This window comes from Oryctolagus cuniculus, chromosome 1 (assembly GCF_964237555.1).
Source record: "Oryctolagus cuniculus chromosome 1, mOryCun1.1, whole genome shotgun sequence".
Lineage (NCBI taxonomy): Eukaryota > Metazoa > Chordata > Mammalia > Lagomorpha > Leporidae > Oryctolagus > Oryctolagus cuniculus.
The window spans coordinates 61,638,344-61,657,846 of record NC_091432.1 but is presented as its reverse complement, the minus strand read 5'-3'; the positions used below and the strand labels follow the sequence as shown (position 1 = coordinate 61,657,846).

General features: G+C 40.8%; 1 protein-coding gene across 1 annotated transcript; it reads right to left on the bottom strand.

Moving 5' to 3' along the window:
- LOC100351882 (olfactory receptor 52Z1P-like) lies at positions 1–969 on the bottom strand. The gene has a single exon (XM_008265008.3). The coding sequence runs from the start codon at positions 967–969 to the stop codon at positions 1–3; it is 969 nt and encodes a 322-aa protein (XP_008263230.3).
- Positions 970–19,503: the final 18,534 nt, after the last annotated feature.

Below are 19,503 nucleotides of genomic sequence, written 5' to 3'. Positions count from 1 at the left end.
TCAACAGCATGTACTCATTGGGGAGAATAGCAAAAGAATTCGATCTTGAATTTGTTTTGTCTTCACCCCATAAATTATGGGGTTGAGCATAGGGGGCACCACCACATAGAGGTTAGCAACTAGGATGTGTATGTGATGAGGTATGGTTTTGCTCCCAAAGCGATGGGCAAAAAATGAAAAGAATGCTGGTGTATAGAACATAAGGATGACACAGATGTGGGAACCACATGTATTAAGGGCCTTAAATCTGGCAGCCCAGGAAGGTATCTGAAACACTGTGTTTAGGATCATTGTGTAGGACATAATGATGAACACTACATCCAACCCTGTAGAGAGCAGGGCCACTGTCATGCCATAAATGATGTTGACATTGATACTGTCACATGCCAATCTGGCAATACCCATGTGCTCACAGTATGAATGGGGAATGATGTTTCTTCCACAATATGTAAGTCGATATACCAGAAGGATGAATGGACAACAAATGATAAAGCTTCTCACCACTGCTGCTATGCCGATCTTCCTGATGACTGAAGAGGTGAGGATTGTGGTGTATCTCAATGGGTAACAGATGGCCACATAGCGGTCAAATGCCATGGCCAGGAGTATTGCAGATTCTGCCACAAAGATGAAATGTATGAAGAACATCTGAGATACACAGCTACCAAAGGATACAACAGCAGAATGGAACCAGAAAATGACCAACATCTTGGGAGTTGTGGCAGTGGAGAGCAGGAGATCTGCTAAGGCCAACATGGAAAGGAAAAAATACATGGGCTCATGCAGACTTCGCTCAGTCACTATCAAGAAGATCAAAGAGATATTGCCTACAACTGCCACAATGTACATTGAGCAGATAGGGATGGAGATCCAAGTGTGCAAATCTTCCAGTCCTGGGATTCCAGTCAGGACATACCATGCATCCTGGAGATTGCTGTGATTGTGAAAGGAAGGAGCCATCACTGCCATATGTTCCAAACCTGGTATTTCAATGGAGGAACACAAAGTTGAGGATTCAGGGGCACCACCTTAGGCTGAATGAGGTCTGATCAAATGTCTTTTCCCTGGTATCTTCTTCTGTGTGAAAGGAAAGAAAGATGAATTTGCTGACCCAAAACTACATTTCTATCGAACAATTAATTAAGTCACATTGAAAAAATAAGCTATAATTTGATAAATGCATAACATAACTTAAATAAAGTGAGTACTTTACATATATAAAGATATTAAATCTTTGCAACAACCTGTTGAAAAGGTATTTATTATAACCCATGTATGACATGAATACTATTATTGCTACAAATGGAAAAACAGACCCAGAGACTTCCATGCTCTTAACTCTAGAGTTAAAATTAGAGAGGGTAAATCTGAAAGCTCTGATTTTAATCACTATCCAATACATCCTATCAAAATAAAACTAGATGCAAAAATACTTCACTAATAATATTCCAGAGGAAAATAAATATGAAACTGAATTGTACCATTATGGGAGAAGGGAAAGAATCAGGTTTGAACAATCAAATCCAAGCAATATATCCCATATGGCCTCTTCCACTTTGATGGAGCACTAACGCTATATCCTATGCCACCTATTGAGCACTCACAAGTAAAATAAATTGATCCCTGTCTGCCAATCAATTCATTCCTCGAAACTGTAGGATGAGATCTTAAAAACCTTGTAATACTGAAATGAGCTGGACTCAAATGAGCAAACACAGTATGCGGTAAAATTTTTTCTATTCTATTCCACTTGCATCACTGGAAGAAAATTAGATAATTACTTTGAATTTCCATGTATCACCACAACAACACACTATTTAGCATTTCCACATTATTAACCAGGGGTCCACAATCCTTAAATAAAAAGAGCATGGACAAATTTCCTAATTGCGAGTATCTAAGGAATGTGGATCAGAGCAAGAACAATTGATGCAACAGTAGGGCAGACACTATGTAGGTACATAGAAGATGTGATAGATAAATAGATGGTAGATAAATGAGACTAGACAAAGGTACAAAATATGTGAAAGACAAGTGGCTCCTATCCTCGTCCAGTCACCTTTCTTAATCAAAATCTAGCTAAAACTCTTATTTTCTATTGTGATCCATGGGCTTAAGAAATGGCTGTTTATAATCTCTTAGTTCTGTTACAGTTCAGTATACTACCCATTGCACGGTATGGTTTTGCTGCCTTTACTTCTATTTTTTCTTGATTGTTACATAGTCTTATGTCTCATTTTCTATGATTGTGATATTTGGATACTGTGTTTCAGTTACATCTATAAAATCCACATAGCCAACTTGACCTTGCCTTAAATTGGCATGTGGTTCTTTAAGATAACATAAGATACTTAAGTCTATGGATCAACTTTATTTACATAAATCAATTGTTTATATCTATTGCTGACATTGAATATTTTAGAATGGGATTTATTATTGCTGAGAGAGAAAGAGTAGACTGATATCGACATGTTTAATATAGTTCCATACCAGAGCCATGCACATAAATGAAATTTGGTTGGGGGGGTGGCATGATTACCATGACAAGGCTTCATAAGGACATTCGGACGGAGTGAGTTAAAAAGTGGCAAAGAGAAGCTGGTGCTGTAGCATAGTAGGTAAACCACCCCCTGCAGTGCCGGCATCCCATATGGGTGCAGGTTCAAGTCCTGGCTGATCCACTTCCAATCAAGCTGTCTGCTATGGCCTGGGAAAGCGGTTGAGGACAGCCCAAGTCTTTGGGCCCCTGTGCCCGCATGGGAGACCTGGAAGAAGCTCCTGGCTATTGGCTTTGGATCAGCACAGCTCTGGCTGTTGGGGCCAATTGGGGAGAGAACCAGTGGATGGAAGACCTCTCTTTCTCTCTGTCTCTGCTTCTCTCTGTGTGTAACACTGACTTTCAAATAAAAAAAAAAAAAAGTCAAAAAAATAAAGAGTCAAAGAAACCACCAAAATGGAGATAGCATGGAAGGAAAGAAAAACAAATTTTCAGGCTTTCTTCTAACTTTTCTGGTTATCTTTTGGGATACTAATTATCTGCTCTTTCCCTTTTGTTGTTGTTGTTGCTGTTGTTCATTTGTTTGTTTTTTTGTTTTGTTTGGTTTTCACGGTAAAGTAATCTGTGTTTACTTGATACAGGCCTGGGCTCCTTCTTACACTATTCTATCATACTACTGACAGCATATTCTGACTAGATTCTAAACACATACACAGAGGAAGTGTGGTTCCAGGAAATCATAGGTAGGAATTAAATACTCATTCGATTTTATTCTATCTCCACAACCCTAGGAAAGTTAGTTCATTTTAACTTTTTCTCTTCCTTATAAACAATAAAAATAAACTCATCTAGAAATGAGAGTCATTTCTGAAGCTGGCATTTTAAGACAGATATATCTTCATCCCAATAACAGATGACATTTGAAGATGTGTAAAATTACCATCAATTAAGACCAAGATAAACTTTGAGCACATTGAGTTTTCTGAAATTCAGGATTATGATCCACTAAATTGAAATTGAATTGGTTTAGGGTTTCCTTAAGAACAAAGGTTTATTTAATTATACTGGAAATATGATATCAATTCATAGTCTTCACTCTAAATTTGTCATTTATTTTAAAAGGTGCAGAAAGCTCAGCACAATGATGGAATGGGTTTTGAAATTAAATTTTATTTTTGCTTCATCACCAATGTAGCTCTGATGTAATGTAGAGAAGATACTTAAGATCTCTCAAGCTTCCTAATCTGTTCCTAGCCCAGCAGCTGTTACCTGAGACATATAAAATTTCATTGAAATATGCATGCACATATGTAAACATGCACACACATATACATTGGTTTTAAATACTAAAATTGTTTAACCACTGAACCTTGTTTATAACCAGTGGGAAGGAAATTCCTTGTAACTATATACAACATTCAGCTTTGCATTTTCATGTATCAAAGAAAAAAGTGACCTTTGTATGAATATTCCAAAAGGAAATAAAAATATTTTTCATGTAGATGTGACGCTTTTTATATAAAAAAAAAAAGATACTATAATTGCAGAGCCACTGCTGCTAAGGCCAAGTCCAGTATCCTATGAGTCAGGACTAGAGAATGTGCGAATATTAAGTTCTTGGTAGAATGAACACTTCTGCCATTTCCTGAATTTTTACTGTCATTTTCTATGTGCCTTCATTGAGTATAACCCAAGTTTACTTACTTACTTATATTTTCCAAGATCCTGAAGATGTTTAACAGATCAGTAAATGAAAAAAAAAAAAAAAAACACCAAGGATGTGTGAAAAGACAGGAAATCTGGAACTATTTATTCCTCTTTCTAAGCATCTCTTGGGCCAGGATTTTCAACCTCAGAGGATTTAATTTTGTCCCTCTCATGAAAGGAGATGGCCCAGAGCTGGTTTGAGTACATAGCCCATTGGGAGAAGCACCCTTGCCCACTCTTCCTCTATAATTTATGATTTTTCTTTGAATAGCACTCTTTGACATCCACATTAACACATAAACTTACACTTATAGGTTTTCTTTGCATGCTGGACTCATACTAGTATAGCTGTGTCCTGTTTCCATAATCTGAAATATTCAGAATATAACATTCTGAAAATACAGGCCTCAGTGCCACATGTGGGAGTGTTGTATGTTTTTTTGAAGGCATGTAACGTGTTCCCTCAATTTATTTACCATGAAATTTTAAGGTTCCTGACTTCCCTTCTTTTACATTGGTTACATTGTAGAATTAGTCAGCAATCTGCTATTAATTAGATCACTTTAAGCTTTCAAAGAATACTTTAATGAATGATACAGCTGGAGGGAAAAAGCCATAAACATAAATGTTATCATTTGCATTGTGTTCAACACTGACTATACACAAGTAAAAGAAATTTGTGGAGGAGGATTTTCTCTTGTTAACCTCTCTCAGATAGAAAATTTCAAATACTGGGGCCAGTATTGTGATTTAGAAGGTTAAGCTTTCGCCTGTGACTCTGGAACCCTAAAAGGTCTCTAGTTCATGTCCTGCTTGCTCCACTTTCAATCCAGCTCCCTGCTGATGGGACTAGAAAAGCAGCAGAAGATGTTCCAAGTGCTTGTGCCCCTGCACCCATATGGGAGACCTGGAAGAAGCTCCTGGCTCCTGGCTTTGGCCTGACCCAACTTCAGCCATTGTGGCCATTGCAGACATTTGGGGAGTGAACCAGTGGATGGTTCCCTCTCCCTCTCCCTCTCCCTCTCCCTCTCCCTCTCCCTCTCCCTCTCCCTCTCCCTCTCCCTCTCCCTCTCCCTCTCCCTCCCTCTCTTTCTTCCCCTGTCTCCCCTCCTATCTTTGTAAATCTGTCTTTCAAATAATCTAAACTATGAATGTTCTAAATCTACTGATTTCTGTATAAAACCCAACAATTATAACAAATCTACTTACATCAATTCTTTTTACTTATCTTCCTTCTTCTGGCTGACCTCTCTCTGGTAGGTCATATATCGTTTTAAAACATTCTGGAGTTCTTTGTAAATTTCATGATTATCGTATAATTATATATTTTTGTTTTAAAGATTTACCTATTTAATTACTTACCTTTTATTTACCTATTTATTGAAAGCCAGAGTTACAGAGAGGGAGAAGGAAAGGGAGAGAAAGAGGGAGAGGGAGAGAGAGGGAGAGAGAGAGGTCTTCCATCTGCTGGCCCACTCTCCAAATTGCTGCAAAAGCCAGAGCTGGGCCAATCTGAAGCCAGGAGCCAGGAGCTTCTTCAGGGTCTCCCATGTGGGTGCAGGGGCTCAAAGACTTGGGGCATCTTCTACTGCTTTCCCAGGCCATAGCAGAGAGCTGGATTGGAAGTGGAGCAGCCGGGACTCAAATTGGTGCCCAAATGGGATGTCAGCACCACAGGCTGTGGCTTTCCTGGCTACCACACAGTACAGCCCCTAATAATATATTTCTAAAATAAGCAGTTATTTCTAAGAACACAACTGTTTTTGTACCTATTATTCACAGTCATATTTCAAAGTATTTTGATCTATATTCTATAGGTTTCCCTAATCTGAGGTGCAGATATTCACACCAAGAAGTCCTCAAATGAACCCTCTCACTCTCCATGTTAAATATTATTTATACGGACAACTCAGTTACATCAGACATGTGATTCTCTCTCCATTACTTAACATAAATTCATGTTGGTACTTCCATCATGCCTACCTAGTAAAAAACATGTTGTTAGTGAAGACTTCTCTGCTTCTCCAGTGTGGTGTTCTGGAGGAAGGTTACTTGTTTAGTTTTTGGGCTTTGAAAGGAAGCTTCTCTGGCCATTGTAAAATATGTGTCCAATGATTACCTGTGACAAAACTATATAAGCTGTGCAGATTCAGCAGCTAACTGCTATTTTCATTGTAAAATGGATCTATTGGGAATCTGGTCAAATGAGCCACAACTTAGTTTGTCAGGATGAATCACACAGATATTTGTTATTACTGGGGGTCCCAATATGGTACCTGACATTCATATTAATTTAATAAATGAGAGCTACGATGATTATGTGGCAAGAGAATAATCTACAATGAAATTAGGAATCAGTTATTTTTGGTTCCCCACTGTGGATCCTATCTCAATTTCTTCAGGTTCTGCATCTATAACAGAAAGTAGAAAAAATAGGGAAAAACAAATATGGGGAAAAAATCTAGAAAGGTTTTGAGTGATATTTTAAAATGTTAACAAGTACTTGATTTTTTAGCATGGAATTACCTTCGATATCTAATATATGAAGATTAAACCAGTTATTTTCTTTTTATCCCTGTGAAAATATTTACCTAATTTATTTGCCTTATTTTTCTTCAAAACTGGACTAGATAATTTAGAAGGAAACCTGGTTATGTTATTTTACTTTTTTCTTTTTAACTCACAATCAGTCTTAAGCAGTCTTATCGGTTCAGAACATCTTCCCCCTACATAAAAAAGCAAAAGATCCACAGCAAAATTTACATCCAGCCTGGTGACAGGAGATTCCACATACGAATCTAACAAGAATTCTAATTTAAATTAGACACAATAAAGGCTGAATCAAAAATAATGTGCCTTGCATGTTCTCTTTTTATGTTATACTGCACTGCCTAGTATAGTAGCCACTGAACTCTCAGACACAATGGTAATTAATATCTAAATAGAAACTAATTAAAATTGATAATACAGTTACTCACTTATACTATCTATAGTTTAAGCACACAGTAATTATATGTTGCATGTTGGTCTCTGTTGTTATATATTTTATAACATTTTCATAATTTTTGAAAATTTTTATTAAACAATTCTGGTCTACATAGTTATCACAACATTCCTATGAGTGGGATATTTTGCCTATGTTAAATATTAAGTAAATCTCAGAGAACTAAAGAAACTTTGTTTATTTTAAATTTAAATAACTCTAAGTTGTTTACTTTAAAACTGCAAGACCTGAGATTGAATGTGTCTTTGTATTATTTTACTTTAAAGGATAACTGGAGCTCATTAAATGTTCACCTACTTTCTTGAATATGGTCATATGGATGGAGCAACCTACATATATTATGGATTACATAAATTCCTAAAGAACTTATGGAATTTTTCAGATGGAGTACACCTAGCTCCAGCCTTATAGCAACTCATTTCCAGGAGATATACTAGAATGAAACTTATTTGTAGGTAATTCTCTAATTGCATTTAAGTCTGTTTTAAAGTCATATGTGATGGACTCAGGGCTAAAGCTCTAATGCACATAAAACTTCTTTTATTTTGTATTGATGTTCTTTGTTTTTTCTTCTTGTTGATTTTTTAAAGGTTTGAGCATTTCAGTATTGTTTCAGAAAGAAGAGTCTAAGAGTCTAATTATTCTGGTATGAATCTGTTGAGTCTTGGCACGGTAGATGAAGTGATTCATTAATGGAGGGAAAAATAAATGGATTTTTCCTATATGGATGGAGAGATGTTTGCCAGAATGGTGCAACATTGTAAGGCTAATGATAGGGATGAACACAAAGGTAGCATGTATGTGGGGGAAGCAATTCTGAAGTGACATATGCCACTCCTACTGAAGGACAAGTGCCAGGACTGATTTTAAAAATGAAAAACAGTGAGAGCATGAGGAGAGCAAATTACCACCATAAGAGCATAGTAACAATTGAACCATTCTTTATGCCTGCATTAGGCTCTTCTCTGCCTTGCTGTTCAGAAATCTGGGCTCAATATATTAGGTGGATGTTTCTTTTTTTTTTTTTTATTACAATCACCATCATTCATCTGCAACTCTTCCATTACTGTCATCCCCATTCTGTGATATACTGAAGCAATTGTTCTGGAGCAGAGACTCTGAGAGAGTGCTTTTCAATTGAAATGCTCCAGATACAGATGAAAGAAATGAGAATTTAAGTAAATAAAATTACTGTAAAATTTAACTAACATCCAAATCATGGCTGAGCAATTCTGTTCTTGTGAGATGTCTTTTACCTGAGAGAGAATGGACTTCTCTGGATGTCATTTATGAGCCATTATTCATCCACTGGCAGGGTGTACAAGTATCCTAGGAAGTCATACAAAATAAACAGGAATAAATGATTAGAAGTAGGAAACTTATTTTAAGAAAGGATATGTTGGCCGGCGCCTGCGGCGCTGGCACACCGGGTTCTAGTCCCGGTCAGGGTGCTGGATTCTGTCCCAGTCGCTCCTCTTCCTGTCCAGCTCTCTGCTGTGGCCCAGGAGTGCAGTGGAGGATGGCCCAAGTGCTTGGGCCCTGCGCCTGCATGGGAGACCAGGAGAAGCACCTGGCTCCTGGCTTCGGATCAGCGCAGTGTGCCAGCCTCAGCGTGCAGGCCGTAGCAGCCATTGCGGGGTGAACCAACGGAAAAGGAAGACCTTTCTATCTGTCTCTCTCTCTCACTGTCCACTCTACCTGTCAAAAAAAAAGGATATGTGGATATGTTGTGTGTGACATTTTCCAGAAATATGGTAAGAATCATTCACCTGTACTATTTAGAGTCAAGGTAAAAAAAAAAAAAATAATGATCAGTAGTCTTTGCTCACCATAAAAGTGATCTGCCGTGCCTGAAAATTAATTCCTTTACGATTATATTGAACAGGGGTCAGCGCAGAGGCATAGCGGGTAAAGCCGACTCCTGCATTGCTGGCATCTCATATGGGCACCGGTTCGAGTCCCGGCTGCTCCACTTCCAATCCAACTATTAGCTATGGCCTGGGAAAGCAGTAGAAGATGGTCCAAGTCTTTGGGCCCCTGCACCCACTGGGAGACCTGGAAGAAGCTCCTGGCTCCTGGCTTCTGATCAGCACAGCTCCAGCCATTGCAGCCAACTGGGGAGTGAACCAGCAGATGGAAGACCTCTCTCTCTCTCTCCCTCTCCCTCTCCCTCTCCCTCTCCTCCCTGTGTAACTCTGACTTTCAAATAAATAAATAAAAAAAGAATTATATTGAGCAAAAACACCCTTATATCTAGGGAAATCCAATGTTTGCTTATCCTTTCTTATGCATATATTATATGGCCATGTTCAAAAGGTTGTTTCTCTAATGATTCCTTCTGATACCAGTAGGGGTCAGAAGTGGTCCATTGATTCTTTTCCTCTGATTCAAGTTGTATGAAGTAGACTTGTTTCAGAACTCGAAGATCAGGTCTTTAAGGGTTTTGGCCTGGATGAAGAGATAAGAACCCTCTGTAAAGCTTATCCAAAGAGTGTCTAGAGAACTTACTTACTACAAACCCAAAGCTGACTTAAAGATTCAATTTACATAAATGCTTATGTCTCTCAGTTTTATGAATATTGCTTTTCATTTATGATGCTTATGTATTTATATATTTATTTATGATGGGGTTTCAAAAAGTTTATGGAAAACTCACATTGTATTTTAATTCTGTTTTTGGTAAACTTCTTGGAATCCCCTAATATTTATTCTTTAATGCATATTTATTATGTATCTTATAAATGTATATACAATATTGACATCATGATTAAAATACTTAAAATCATTATTCATAAATTAGAAACAGAAATATTTGACATCCCACTTCTGTTTAACTGTCGCCATATGTGTACAGTGTATATGAGAAATTTCCATCAAAATTTATATAATTTGGTTAGACGATGACATAAATGATCTCCATAAAGAGAATTCATGGGGCAGCATTGTGACACAGCAGGTTAAGCTTCTGTCTATGACACTCCCTTACCATATGGGCGCTGGTTTGAGACCTGGCTGCCCTCTTCTGATCTAGCTCCTGCTACTGTGCCTGGGAAAGCTGTAGAACATGGCCCAAGTGCCTGCACCCCTGCACTTGCGTGAGAGACCGTGAAGAAGCTCCAGGCTCCTGGCTTCAGCATAGCCTAACCCCGACCATTTCAGCAAGCTGGGGCAGAACCGATGGATGGAAATTCTCTCCCACCTTCTTGCCCTCTCACCCTCTCACCCTCTGTCTCCCTCCTTCCTCTCTCTGTAACTCTGCCTTTCAAATACATTTTAAAAAACAAGTCTTTAAAAAAGGAGAGAGAATTTACCTATTTGCTTTAATATCTTAAGTTTATTTAAGAAAATGTGAACCAGCTTCAAATAAAATGAACCATGAAAGCTGGCAAACACTGAATGAAAGATGAAAACTCATTTAAAGAGAGCAAATAATTCTGCATTGTTTGTTTCTTTTATTTTTTGAAATGTTTTTTAATTTATTTTCATCTACTTGAAAGAGCGATGGCGACACACACACACACACCACAGAGAGAAAGAGAGAAATCTTCATTCTCTGGCTCAGTCCTCAGGTGCTCCTTTTGTTTTTTTGTTTTGTTTTGTTTTGTTTTGTTTTGTTTGTTTGTTTTAACAGGCAGAGTTTAGACAGTGAGAGAGAGAGAGAGACAGAGAGAAAGGTCTTCCTTTATCCATTGGTTCACCCCCCAGGTGGCCACTATGGACGTGCTTTGCAGCCGGCGCAACGCGTTGATCCGAAGCCAGGAGCCAGGTGCTTCTCCTGGTCTCCCATTCGGGTGCAGGGCCCAAGAACTTGGGCCATCCTCCACTGCACTCCCGGGCCACTTCAGAGAGCTGGACTGGAAGAGGGGCAACCAGGACAGAATCCAGGACCCCAACCAGGACTAGAACCCGGTGTGCCGGCGCCACAGATGGAGGATTAGCCTAGTAAGCCGTGGCGCCAGCCTCAGGTGCTCATAACTGCCAATGCTGGGCCAATCCAAAGCCAGGAGTACATAACTCAAACTAGATTTCCAGGCGAGTGGCAAGGACCAAAGTGCTTCAGGTATTATCTGCTGACTCCCAGAGTACTTTAACAGGAAGCTAGATTAGGAAGCAGACCTGTCAGGACTGGAACTGTCCCTCCCAAACAGGATAAAGACATCCCAAGCAGCAACTAAAGATACTATACTACAATACCTGCCACTCTTCATTTGTTTTTAACTGACAAATAATAATTGTATATATTTATGGAGCATAACATTATTTTTAAAGATTTATTTGAGAGTCAGAGTTACATAGAGAAAAGAGAGAGAAATTGCTGGTTCAGTCCCCAAATGGCTGCAACAGTTGGGGTTGGGCCCAGGAACAAGGAGCTTCTGCTGAGTCTCTCACATAGGTGGCAGGGGTCCAAACACTTGGGCCGTCTTCTGCTGCTTTTCCCAGGCCGTAGGCATGGGGATCAGAAGTAGAGCAGCAGAGACATGAACTGGCACACATATGGGATGCTGGTGTCACACTTGACAGCTTTATTTACTACGCCACAGAGACAGCCCATGACGTTTTGAGCTATGTATATGTTACAGGAAAATTCAACTCTTAATTTATTCATCAACTCTCCAACTTATCATTTTGGAAGATGAGATGTTAAACATCTATTATTTTAATAATTTTGAAATGTACAAAACGCTCTTTTAAACATGGCCACCAGGCAGTACAATAGATCACTGACTATTCCTCCAGTCTAACTGAAATTTAACCTTTCCTGAACATCTTCCTTTCCCATATCCCTGCCCTCTCCCCAGCTACTCCCAGCCTCTGGTAAGCTTTTTTTTTTTTTTTTTTTTTTTTTTTTTTTTGCCAGTTGTGATGAGATTGACTAAAAATCTAATGTAAATTACACTATGGTGAGCAGGTTAATTAATGACACTAAATATTGAAATTAATGCACATACTTAAAAATTGTCCCTTGGAAATCAAAAATAGGCCTAGACAGTCTAGTTTGACGCTCTCACTTTCAAGATAAAGACAGCTGTGAGACTTCCTAAGGAACTGAGTGAGGACACCCAGGTTTCTAGACTCCAGGTCTAGCTGTTCTCCCAGGGATGTCTAGAGCCTCAGTGAATATATCTGTCATCATTTCAATCACTTCTCTCATTTTCTAGTCCTCAAATAGTAGATAAGAACAGCTTTGCCAGCAATAAACAACAACAACAACAAAAAGTCATGTCAAATCTAATCAGCAAATTCTTCAGAAAAAGACCTAGAAAAACTACATATATTACATAGAATTATTTTTACACCAGAATTAATTTATTTGTGGAAATTCACATCATCAAGAACACCTTTACGTGCCAGATAGAAATATTATTAAAATGAAAACCTGAATTCCTGATGTCTAAGCTCTAGACATCCCTGGGCGAACAGCTAGACCTGGAGTCTAGAAACCTGGGTGTCCTACTCAGTTCCTCAGGAAGTCCCACAGGTTCCTTTTTCTTGAAAATGAGAGTACCAAGCTAGACTTTCTAGGCCTATTTTTGATTTCCAAGGGACAATTTTAAGTATGTGCAATTTTTAAATATGTTTCTATTTCTACCTTCTTTTTTTTCCCCTGAAATTTATTTTATTTATTTGAAAGACAGAGTGACAGAGAGAGATGGAGAGAAAGAGATTTTCCATCCACTGGTTCACTCCCCAAATGGTCACTACAGCCATGTCTAGGCCAGGCTGAAACCAGGAACCAGGAGTTCCATTCTGGTCTCCCATGTGAGTGGCAGAGCCCAACGTATTTGGGTCATCTCCCTCTGCATTCCAGTCGTATTAGCAGGGATCAGAAGACTATAAGTTGGAACTCCAACCAAAACTCCAATATGGGATGATGGTGTCATAAGCACTGCTTAATCCACTGTTGGCACAGCCCCAGGCCCCTTAACCTCCTCTTCAAGAGAGATATGAAAAGTACATCATCCCCTCAAATTTGCCTAGCACCTCTCCAATAGGGGGAAGCACTACTTTGCTAATAATGGAGCCTATGTCCAGACGACTGGTTACTACAGAGGCACTGATATCCTGAGAGCATTGAGATAAGGATGTTCTACAGAGCAGTGACCAGTGTGACTAGCAGAGAGCAATCTGCAAATAATTACCTAAGTCTGCTTCACAATCAGTGGGGATCCGGATCCTCAAGGATGATAAAGGATGAGGATATTGCCTCCAGGGCATCCCTGCATGGTAGATTTTCCCACTGGCCTTCCTGCCACTGCCACATAGGTAGGGCTCTCAGCTGCAAAGCTTGAGCTGAGAGTTATGCTGGCCTTGATCTTAGAACACTGTTAGCTAAGGGACAAAAACCAACACATGAATGAAACTCTAACTGTAAATCAAATGATGGAAGTCTGAAAATGTAAACACAGTATGTCAGAAAGGCAGGGAAGCTTTCAGAACAGTTCACCAGGACATTTTTGCAATGTGTCATTACTGGGAAGAAAAGATGGTCAAACACGAAAGACTGGAAAGATACCAGTACAGGGCTCCTTTGCTTTTCCTATAAAGACCTCAAATCTTCTGAGAGCTGCAGTGTAAAGGGACTGCCTTTGCTGTGGCTTGCGTGTGGACTAGGTGAGAATAGGCCATCTTTTATTTCCTTATTTTTATTTACATATTCTTAAGGATTTATTTTTTACTTGTTTGAAACACAGTTACAGAGAGAGGAGGAGAAAGGAGAAGAACTTAATCACTACCTTGATTTGATTAATTTCTGTTATGATTGACTCATGTCTCATTTTCAAAATATTATAGCCTTTAAATTATACCATGTTTCTCATGTCCGGCTTATTTATTCAACATTATGCATGTGAATTGTTTTCAGAATGTCTGACTTTGATTGTTTTCATGATTGTATAATATTCCACTTTATATTTGCCAAAATATATTTATTCACATTAGTGTTGATGGAAACTTGGGTCCTCTGTAACTTTTGGCTATGAAGCATAATGCTCCTATAAACATCCATATGCATTTTGATACACACACATATACTCATATTCATATTTCTGCAAAGTGTTGGGTCATAGAGTATGCATATGTTCAACTTTAATATGTACTGCTATTACAGGATGATGAGGGTAATCTCATTCTTGTCTCATATCAAAGAAGAATCTCTATGTGGGCAGGGACAGTGATCAATGTGAGATTTATTCAAAGTGAGAAACTCCCTGCCACAGCAGTCAGGATAGGGAATCCAGAGGAAGAGTTACAAGAAAAGTTTGCTAGTGCTAGCTCTTTTATGCACAAAGTAGCTCTCTCTGATTGGCTCTTTCAGAAAAGTGAGTATAGATTTAACCAATCAGGGGAGGAACAGAATAACAACTAATCAGAAGGCAGAGATAACAACCAATCAGGGAATAGAAAGTATATGCTAATTGGGCATGCTATGTGAAACAATCAGGGAAGTGATATTGGAGTACCCTGCTTTGTACCGAGATGTACAGAGTGCTCAATCAGTTCTGTTCAGCAAACTCAAAATCTGAACGTTAGATTCTATATGCTCTCTCATCCCCTGTCTCCTCAGAGTCCCTGGATGGTTTTTCTTTCCCATGTTTTCTTTCCTTTTCCAGGAAACCCTGCAATCCCTGTCACTGCCAAACTGTTTATGCCCAACTAACACGTCATTTGGACAGTCTTCAACACAATGGAGGTTTTTTCTTATGGTAGACTGCATGTACCCAGGATCTTCTTTTTTGGAAAAAAAAAAAAGATTGATAGATTGATTTAATTTATTTGAAAGAGTTACAGAGAAAGAGATAGAGTTCTCACTTCTGCTGGTTCACTCTTCAAATGGCTGCAATAGCCAGGGCTGGGCCAGGGGAAAGCCAGGAGCCAGGCCCTTCTTCTGGGTCTCCCATATGGGTGCAGGGGCCCAAGAACTTGGGCCATTCTTTGCTGCTTTCCCAGGAGCATTAGCAAGGAGCTGGATCAGAGGGAGAGCAGCTGAGGGACCTGTGCTGTGGCATAGTGGGCTAAGACTCCAACTGAGGCACCAGTATCCCATATGGGGGTAGTTCTAATCCCAGGTGCTCCTCTTCTGATCCAGCTCTCTTCTATGGCTTGGGAAGGCAGATTTCCTCAGTTCAGGCCATTGTGGCCATTTGGGGAGTGAATCACCAGATGGAGACGTTTCTTTTTCTGTCTTCATCTCCCTGTAACTCTACCTCTCAAATAAAAAAAAAATCTTAAAAAAATAAAGTGGAGCAGCTGGGACTTGAACCAGCACCCACACTGGATGCCTGCATTGCAGATGGCAGGTTAAACTATTATGCCACAGAGCCAGCCTGGACCTGGAATCTAATACTAGACCTGTGCAGACAGTTATTATTATCGCCATTTTTTATTTCAAAAACTGAATTCCAGCAAATATATATTGTTCATGGCTACACCCTGGTGTAGCAATCACAAGTGGAAAATCGTTTTGCCTATACGTGACTAGCAATTGTACAAAAATAGTGAACCCTCTACTGGGAGGCAACCTGGCCCCAGTTAGAACAAAATGAAAAAAAAAAATAGCAGAACATCTATGAACTCAAGGCTTCAAATTCTGCATGCAGCAGTTCCCAGCTTGGGGATGATCACAGACTAAGAAGCTCACTCCTATCCATTTCACTCTGTCATCAACAAAACAAAACCAGCTTTTCTTTTCTTTTCTCCTCTTGATGCTCTCTTAGGGGACTTCATTTATGAATCTATGTAATGTTCTCTGACTTAGTTTCAAAAATAGGGCTACAGCTCCTCTTAGAAGGAGAATAATGTTAACAGTTCAGGTTGGCAGAGGAGACTGATGAGGGGACAGTACACTGATGCAGAAATCTCCTAAAAGTCACTTGGCATCTGAGAAAATAAGATAAAGAGATAACAGCATGATTTTGAGAAGATGAATTATCCAGACTAAATTATTCACAATTCTTTGAAGGCAGCAATTATGTAATAGTAATATTTTTTTACCTTAAGAATAGTTGGTTTGGGTTTTTTTTTTTTTCACATGTAATGTACAAGGAACTCTAAAAGTGCTGTTTTGGGGGGGGGGGGGCTTCCAGCAAGATGGTGGAATAGGAAGGGAGCACACTGATAGTCTGAGAAAAGACAGTTTAATAAAAGTGGAGATACTGCAGGTTCAAGGAAGAGTTAGGGGAGAAATAACAGAGGAAACTCTTCTGGAACTAGTGATTCATGGTGGATCTATGTGGAGGGCACAGGCAACCACGGCTCGGGACCCCAGCTGTGGAATCTACACACCAGCTCTGGAAAGGGAGGTGAGGCAAAACCTCAGTAGCCTGAGACACTGGTGGGAAAGCAGAAGGAGGAGCCTAGAGGGAATGAGTCTTGAAGCCCCGTGGGTGAAAGTTCACCAGGCTAACTAGAGGAGAGAGGAAAAAAAGGGGGGGGACTGGTACAGACACGAGTCTCTCTCGCCACTCAACTTTCAAAGGCGAGCAAGACAAAAAGCAGGCACCATTTTGGACATATGTAAAAGCTGCGCCCGCCATCAGCCAAGCAGAAAAACCTGATTCTGGGGGTGGGAGATGAAATAACAGGAGGTTAAGACCTAGTGAATGTGTGGAGCTAATGAACTGAGACTGTGAAAAAAAAAATGGTGGGTGAGAGAACTCACGGAGTTCATGTCAGTACTCTCCAGAGACACCACAAACTCAGTAAACTTGGCAACCTGGCGGGAGACTGCAGGGGAATTTAAGCCCACACTGAGGGCAGAACAGATCCTTTGTGTGGTCCTTGGGACAGAGCAGATGAATATATACTGACAGGAGCCAGAGATCAGAAACTGACTGCCTTCAATTCTGCTCAGCTGTGCAGAATTACTTCTCTTCTGAATAAAAAAAAAAAAAAAAAAAAAAAAAAAAACAGAGAGAGAGAGATTTACCATGCCTAACCTGGATGTGGAGAACCAAACAGAGCTCTCTGGCCACACCCATCACAAGCCTCTAAGGCTCCATCAAAAGCAGACAGTCCACTTAATACAGTCATAGTATAACAAGAAAAAACACCACAGCGAGGGAAGAAGAATCCAAGGAATATCTCCACAATGCCAAGCAACAAACGCAGAAACCAAGGAAACAAGAACAAGGAAGAGGCGCTCAGCCCTCTGCCTCTCTGCTGAGCGGCCTGCCTGGCCTGGCCAGGTGTACTTCACTCAACTATGTAACCTCGCTCCTTCCTCCCATTTCCCCCTCCCAGTCCGAGCGATGGCACTCTCTCTCAGGTCCTGTCTGGAGAGGCGCCCATCTGTCCTTACAGATGTCCCTTCCTTAATAAACTTTGCTACTTTTACCTCCCACTACTCTCTGTCTCACGCCTGAATTCTTTCTTGCGCGAAGACAAGACCCTGCAATTTCTCCGGTAACATTTTTGGCAACCACGAAGGCATTTTGGAGAAGACATCGGAGGTCAGCATTCCTTCCCTCAAGCCGGACCGGATCTGTGGAAGTGACCATTGAGTGTCCAGCACCCCACAGCTCTCCGAGAACGCGGAGTCCCCCCAGCCACGGCTTAGCTATGGCCGAAACTCCAGAGGGATTGTAAAGAACGGGAGGGCGATTAGGAAGGGCAGTTGGCTGAGAGCCTGGAGACCCCCTGAGCTTGCTTTGGCTTCCCGGTGGCCGGACTGTGACCCGAGGACCAGGGCTCTCTCTTGGAGGGACACCTGGTCACGCTGCCTACTGCTATGCGAGTGGGGCTTAGCTTCAGTGGAGGCTAATATTGGCCCTCCAGGTAAACTCAGACAACTAGGTAGTGGGCAATCTTGAGCCATAGGAGATTTCGAACCACATTCAGCCCCCAGACATCAGGGCCTTTCCCTATGCTCTCCTCCAGCTGAGATTCGTAGGGGAAGGTGAGGGCAGTCGCTCACATCTGGTCCTGTCGATTTCGTCTCCCTCCCCCACTCTTCCCTCTGCTCTCCTCATCTCCATTCCTATACCGCTGGCCTGGAGAAAAGGATAGGGAATTCCACAGGTTTCTCCACCTAAGGACCAGTTAACCCTTTCCAACCTGGTAGAAGGTTTTCCGTCTTTGCAACTTATGGTAGCTCTGGTGCGTCTTGAAGTTTTTGTGCACTGTTACTATTGCTAAGCTTTGATTGTCTGAGAATTGAATCTGGAAAGGAGCTAAAGTTAACTATCTGTTTTAATTGACTGAGTGATTGCAGTAGTCCTGATTAGATCTGATTTTGGTTGAAGTATTTGAGCAGTGTGGATTAAGATCTCACCTTGATGGCTGTTTTGATTATTCTAGATAGTTTGAACTTCTTTGTGTTATAAAGGTTTTGCTAGCTTATATTGTGCCTACCAAGGGTCTGGTTCCCTATATGCTGTTAATGGGACGCAGCTTCAGAATTGACCTCATTCCCCCATGGGTTTTTGTGTCAGGTCTGGCTTGCTCTGCGTGTTGAATTGTGCGACAGCAAGGGCAGTGGGAAACGTGTGCCCTCCCTCCTTCTGGTGTCTGACCAGGGCCCAGTTGGCACCAGGACAGGGAGCTGGTTACCTCTCCCCGCTGCACTTCTGTCTTAGCTTGAGGCCCTCCCCTGTTCCCCTAGGCTTAGGTCTGGAGAGGGAGCCATCTGATAGACTTTGCTATTGGGCCACACCCTTCCAAGTAAAAAGAGTGCTTTTAGCATAGTCCAAGCAGTTTTGCAGGCCTGGATTCTGTTTCAGAAGAGGGGCTGACTGGCTTAGCCAAATTAACATTAAAATAGCCAGAGGCCATCAGGTCAGGTCTGACTAAGGGATAGTACTGAGAACAGGATCCCAAAAGGGAGAGATTTAGAGATGTTTTGAGGTGGTTATGCGGCAGATACCAGATTACTGGGTTCCAGGAATCCCAAGAGTGTTTGCAGGTTACACGGTAATACTAGTTAAGTCTGGCAACCCAGGCCCATAACCCACTGGCTACATAGCGAGCCAAGGAGTGATTTGGAGGTTTGCGTGGATGCCTGCTCCCTCCCTAGTGTGGCAGAAACCTCTGCCATGATTTCTCCTCTATTCTCTTTCAGATGGGAAACCAGCTCTCCTTACCACCACCGCTCACCCTCACCACTAGGATGCATTCTCAGAAATTGGTCTCGGTTTGACCCTAGGGTCTTAAAGAAGAAATTGCTAGTTTCTCTCTGTAACAACGTGTGGCCACAATACAAACTAAATGATCAGAGAGTGTGGCCAGGAAACGGGACTTTAGATTCTAATACCATTTCTTGTTTATACTTATACTGCCGTGAGCATGGTAAATGGACAGA

What these genes read in the sequence shown, in the direction of transcription:
- LOC100351882 (XM_008265008.3), bottom strand. Translation starts at nt 969, where the DNA reads ATGGCAGTGATGGCTCCTTCCTTTCACAATCACAGCAATCTCCAGGAT.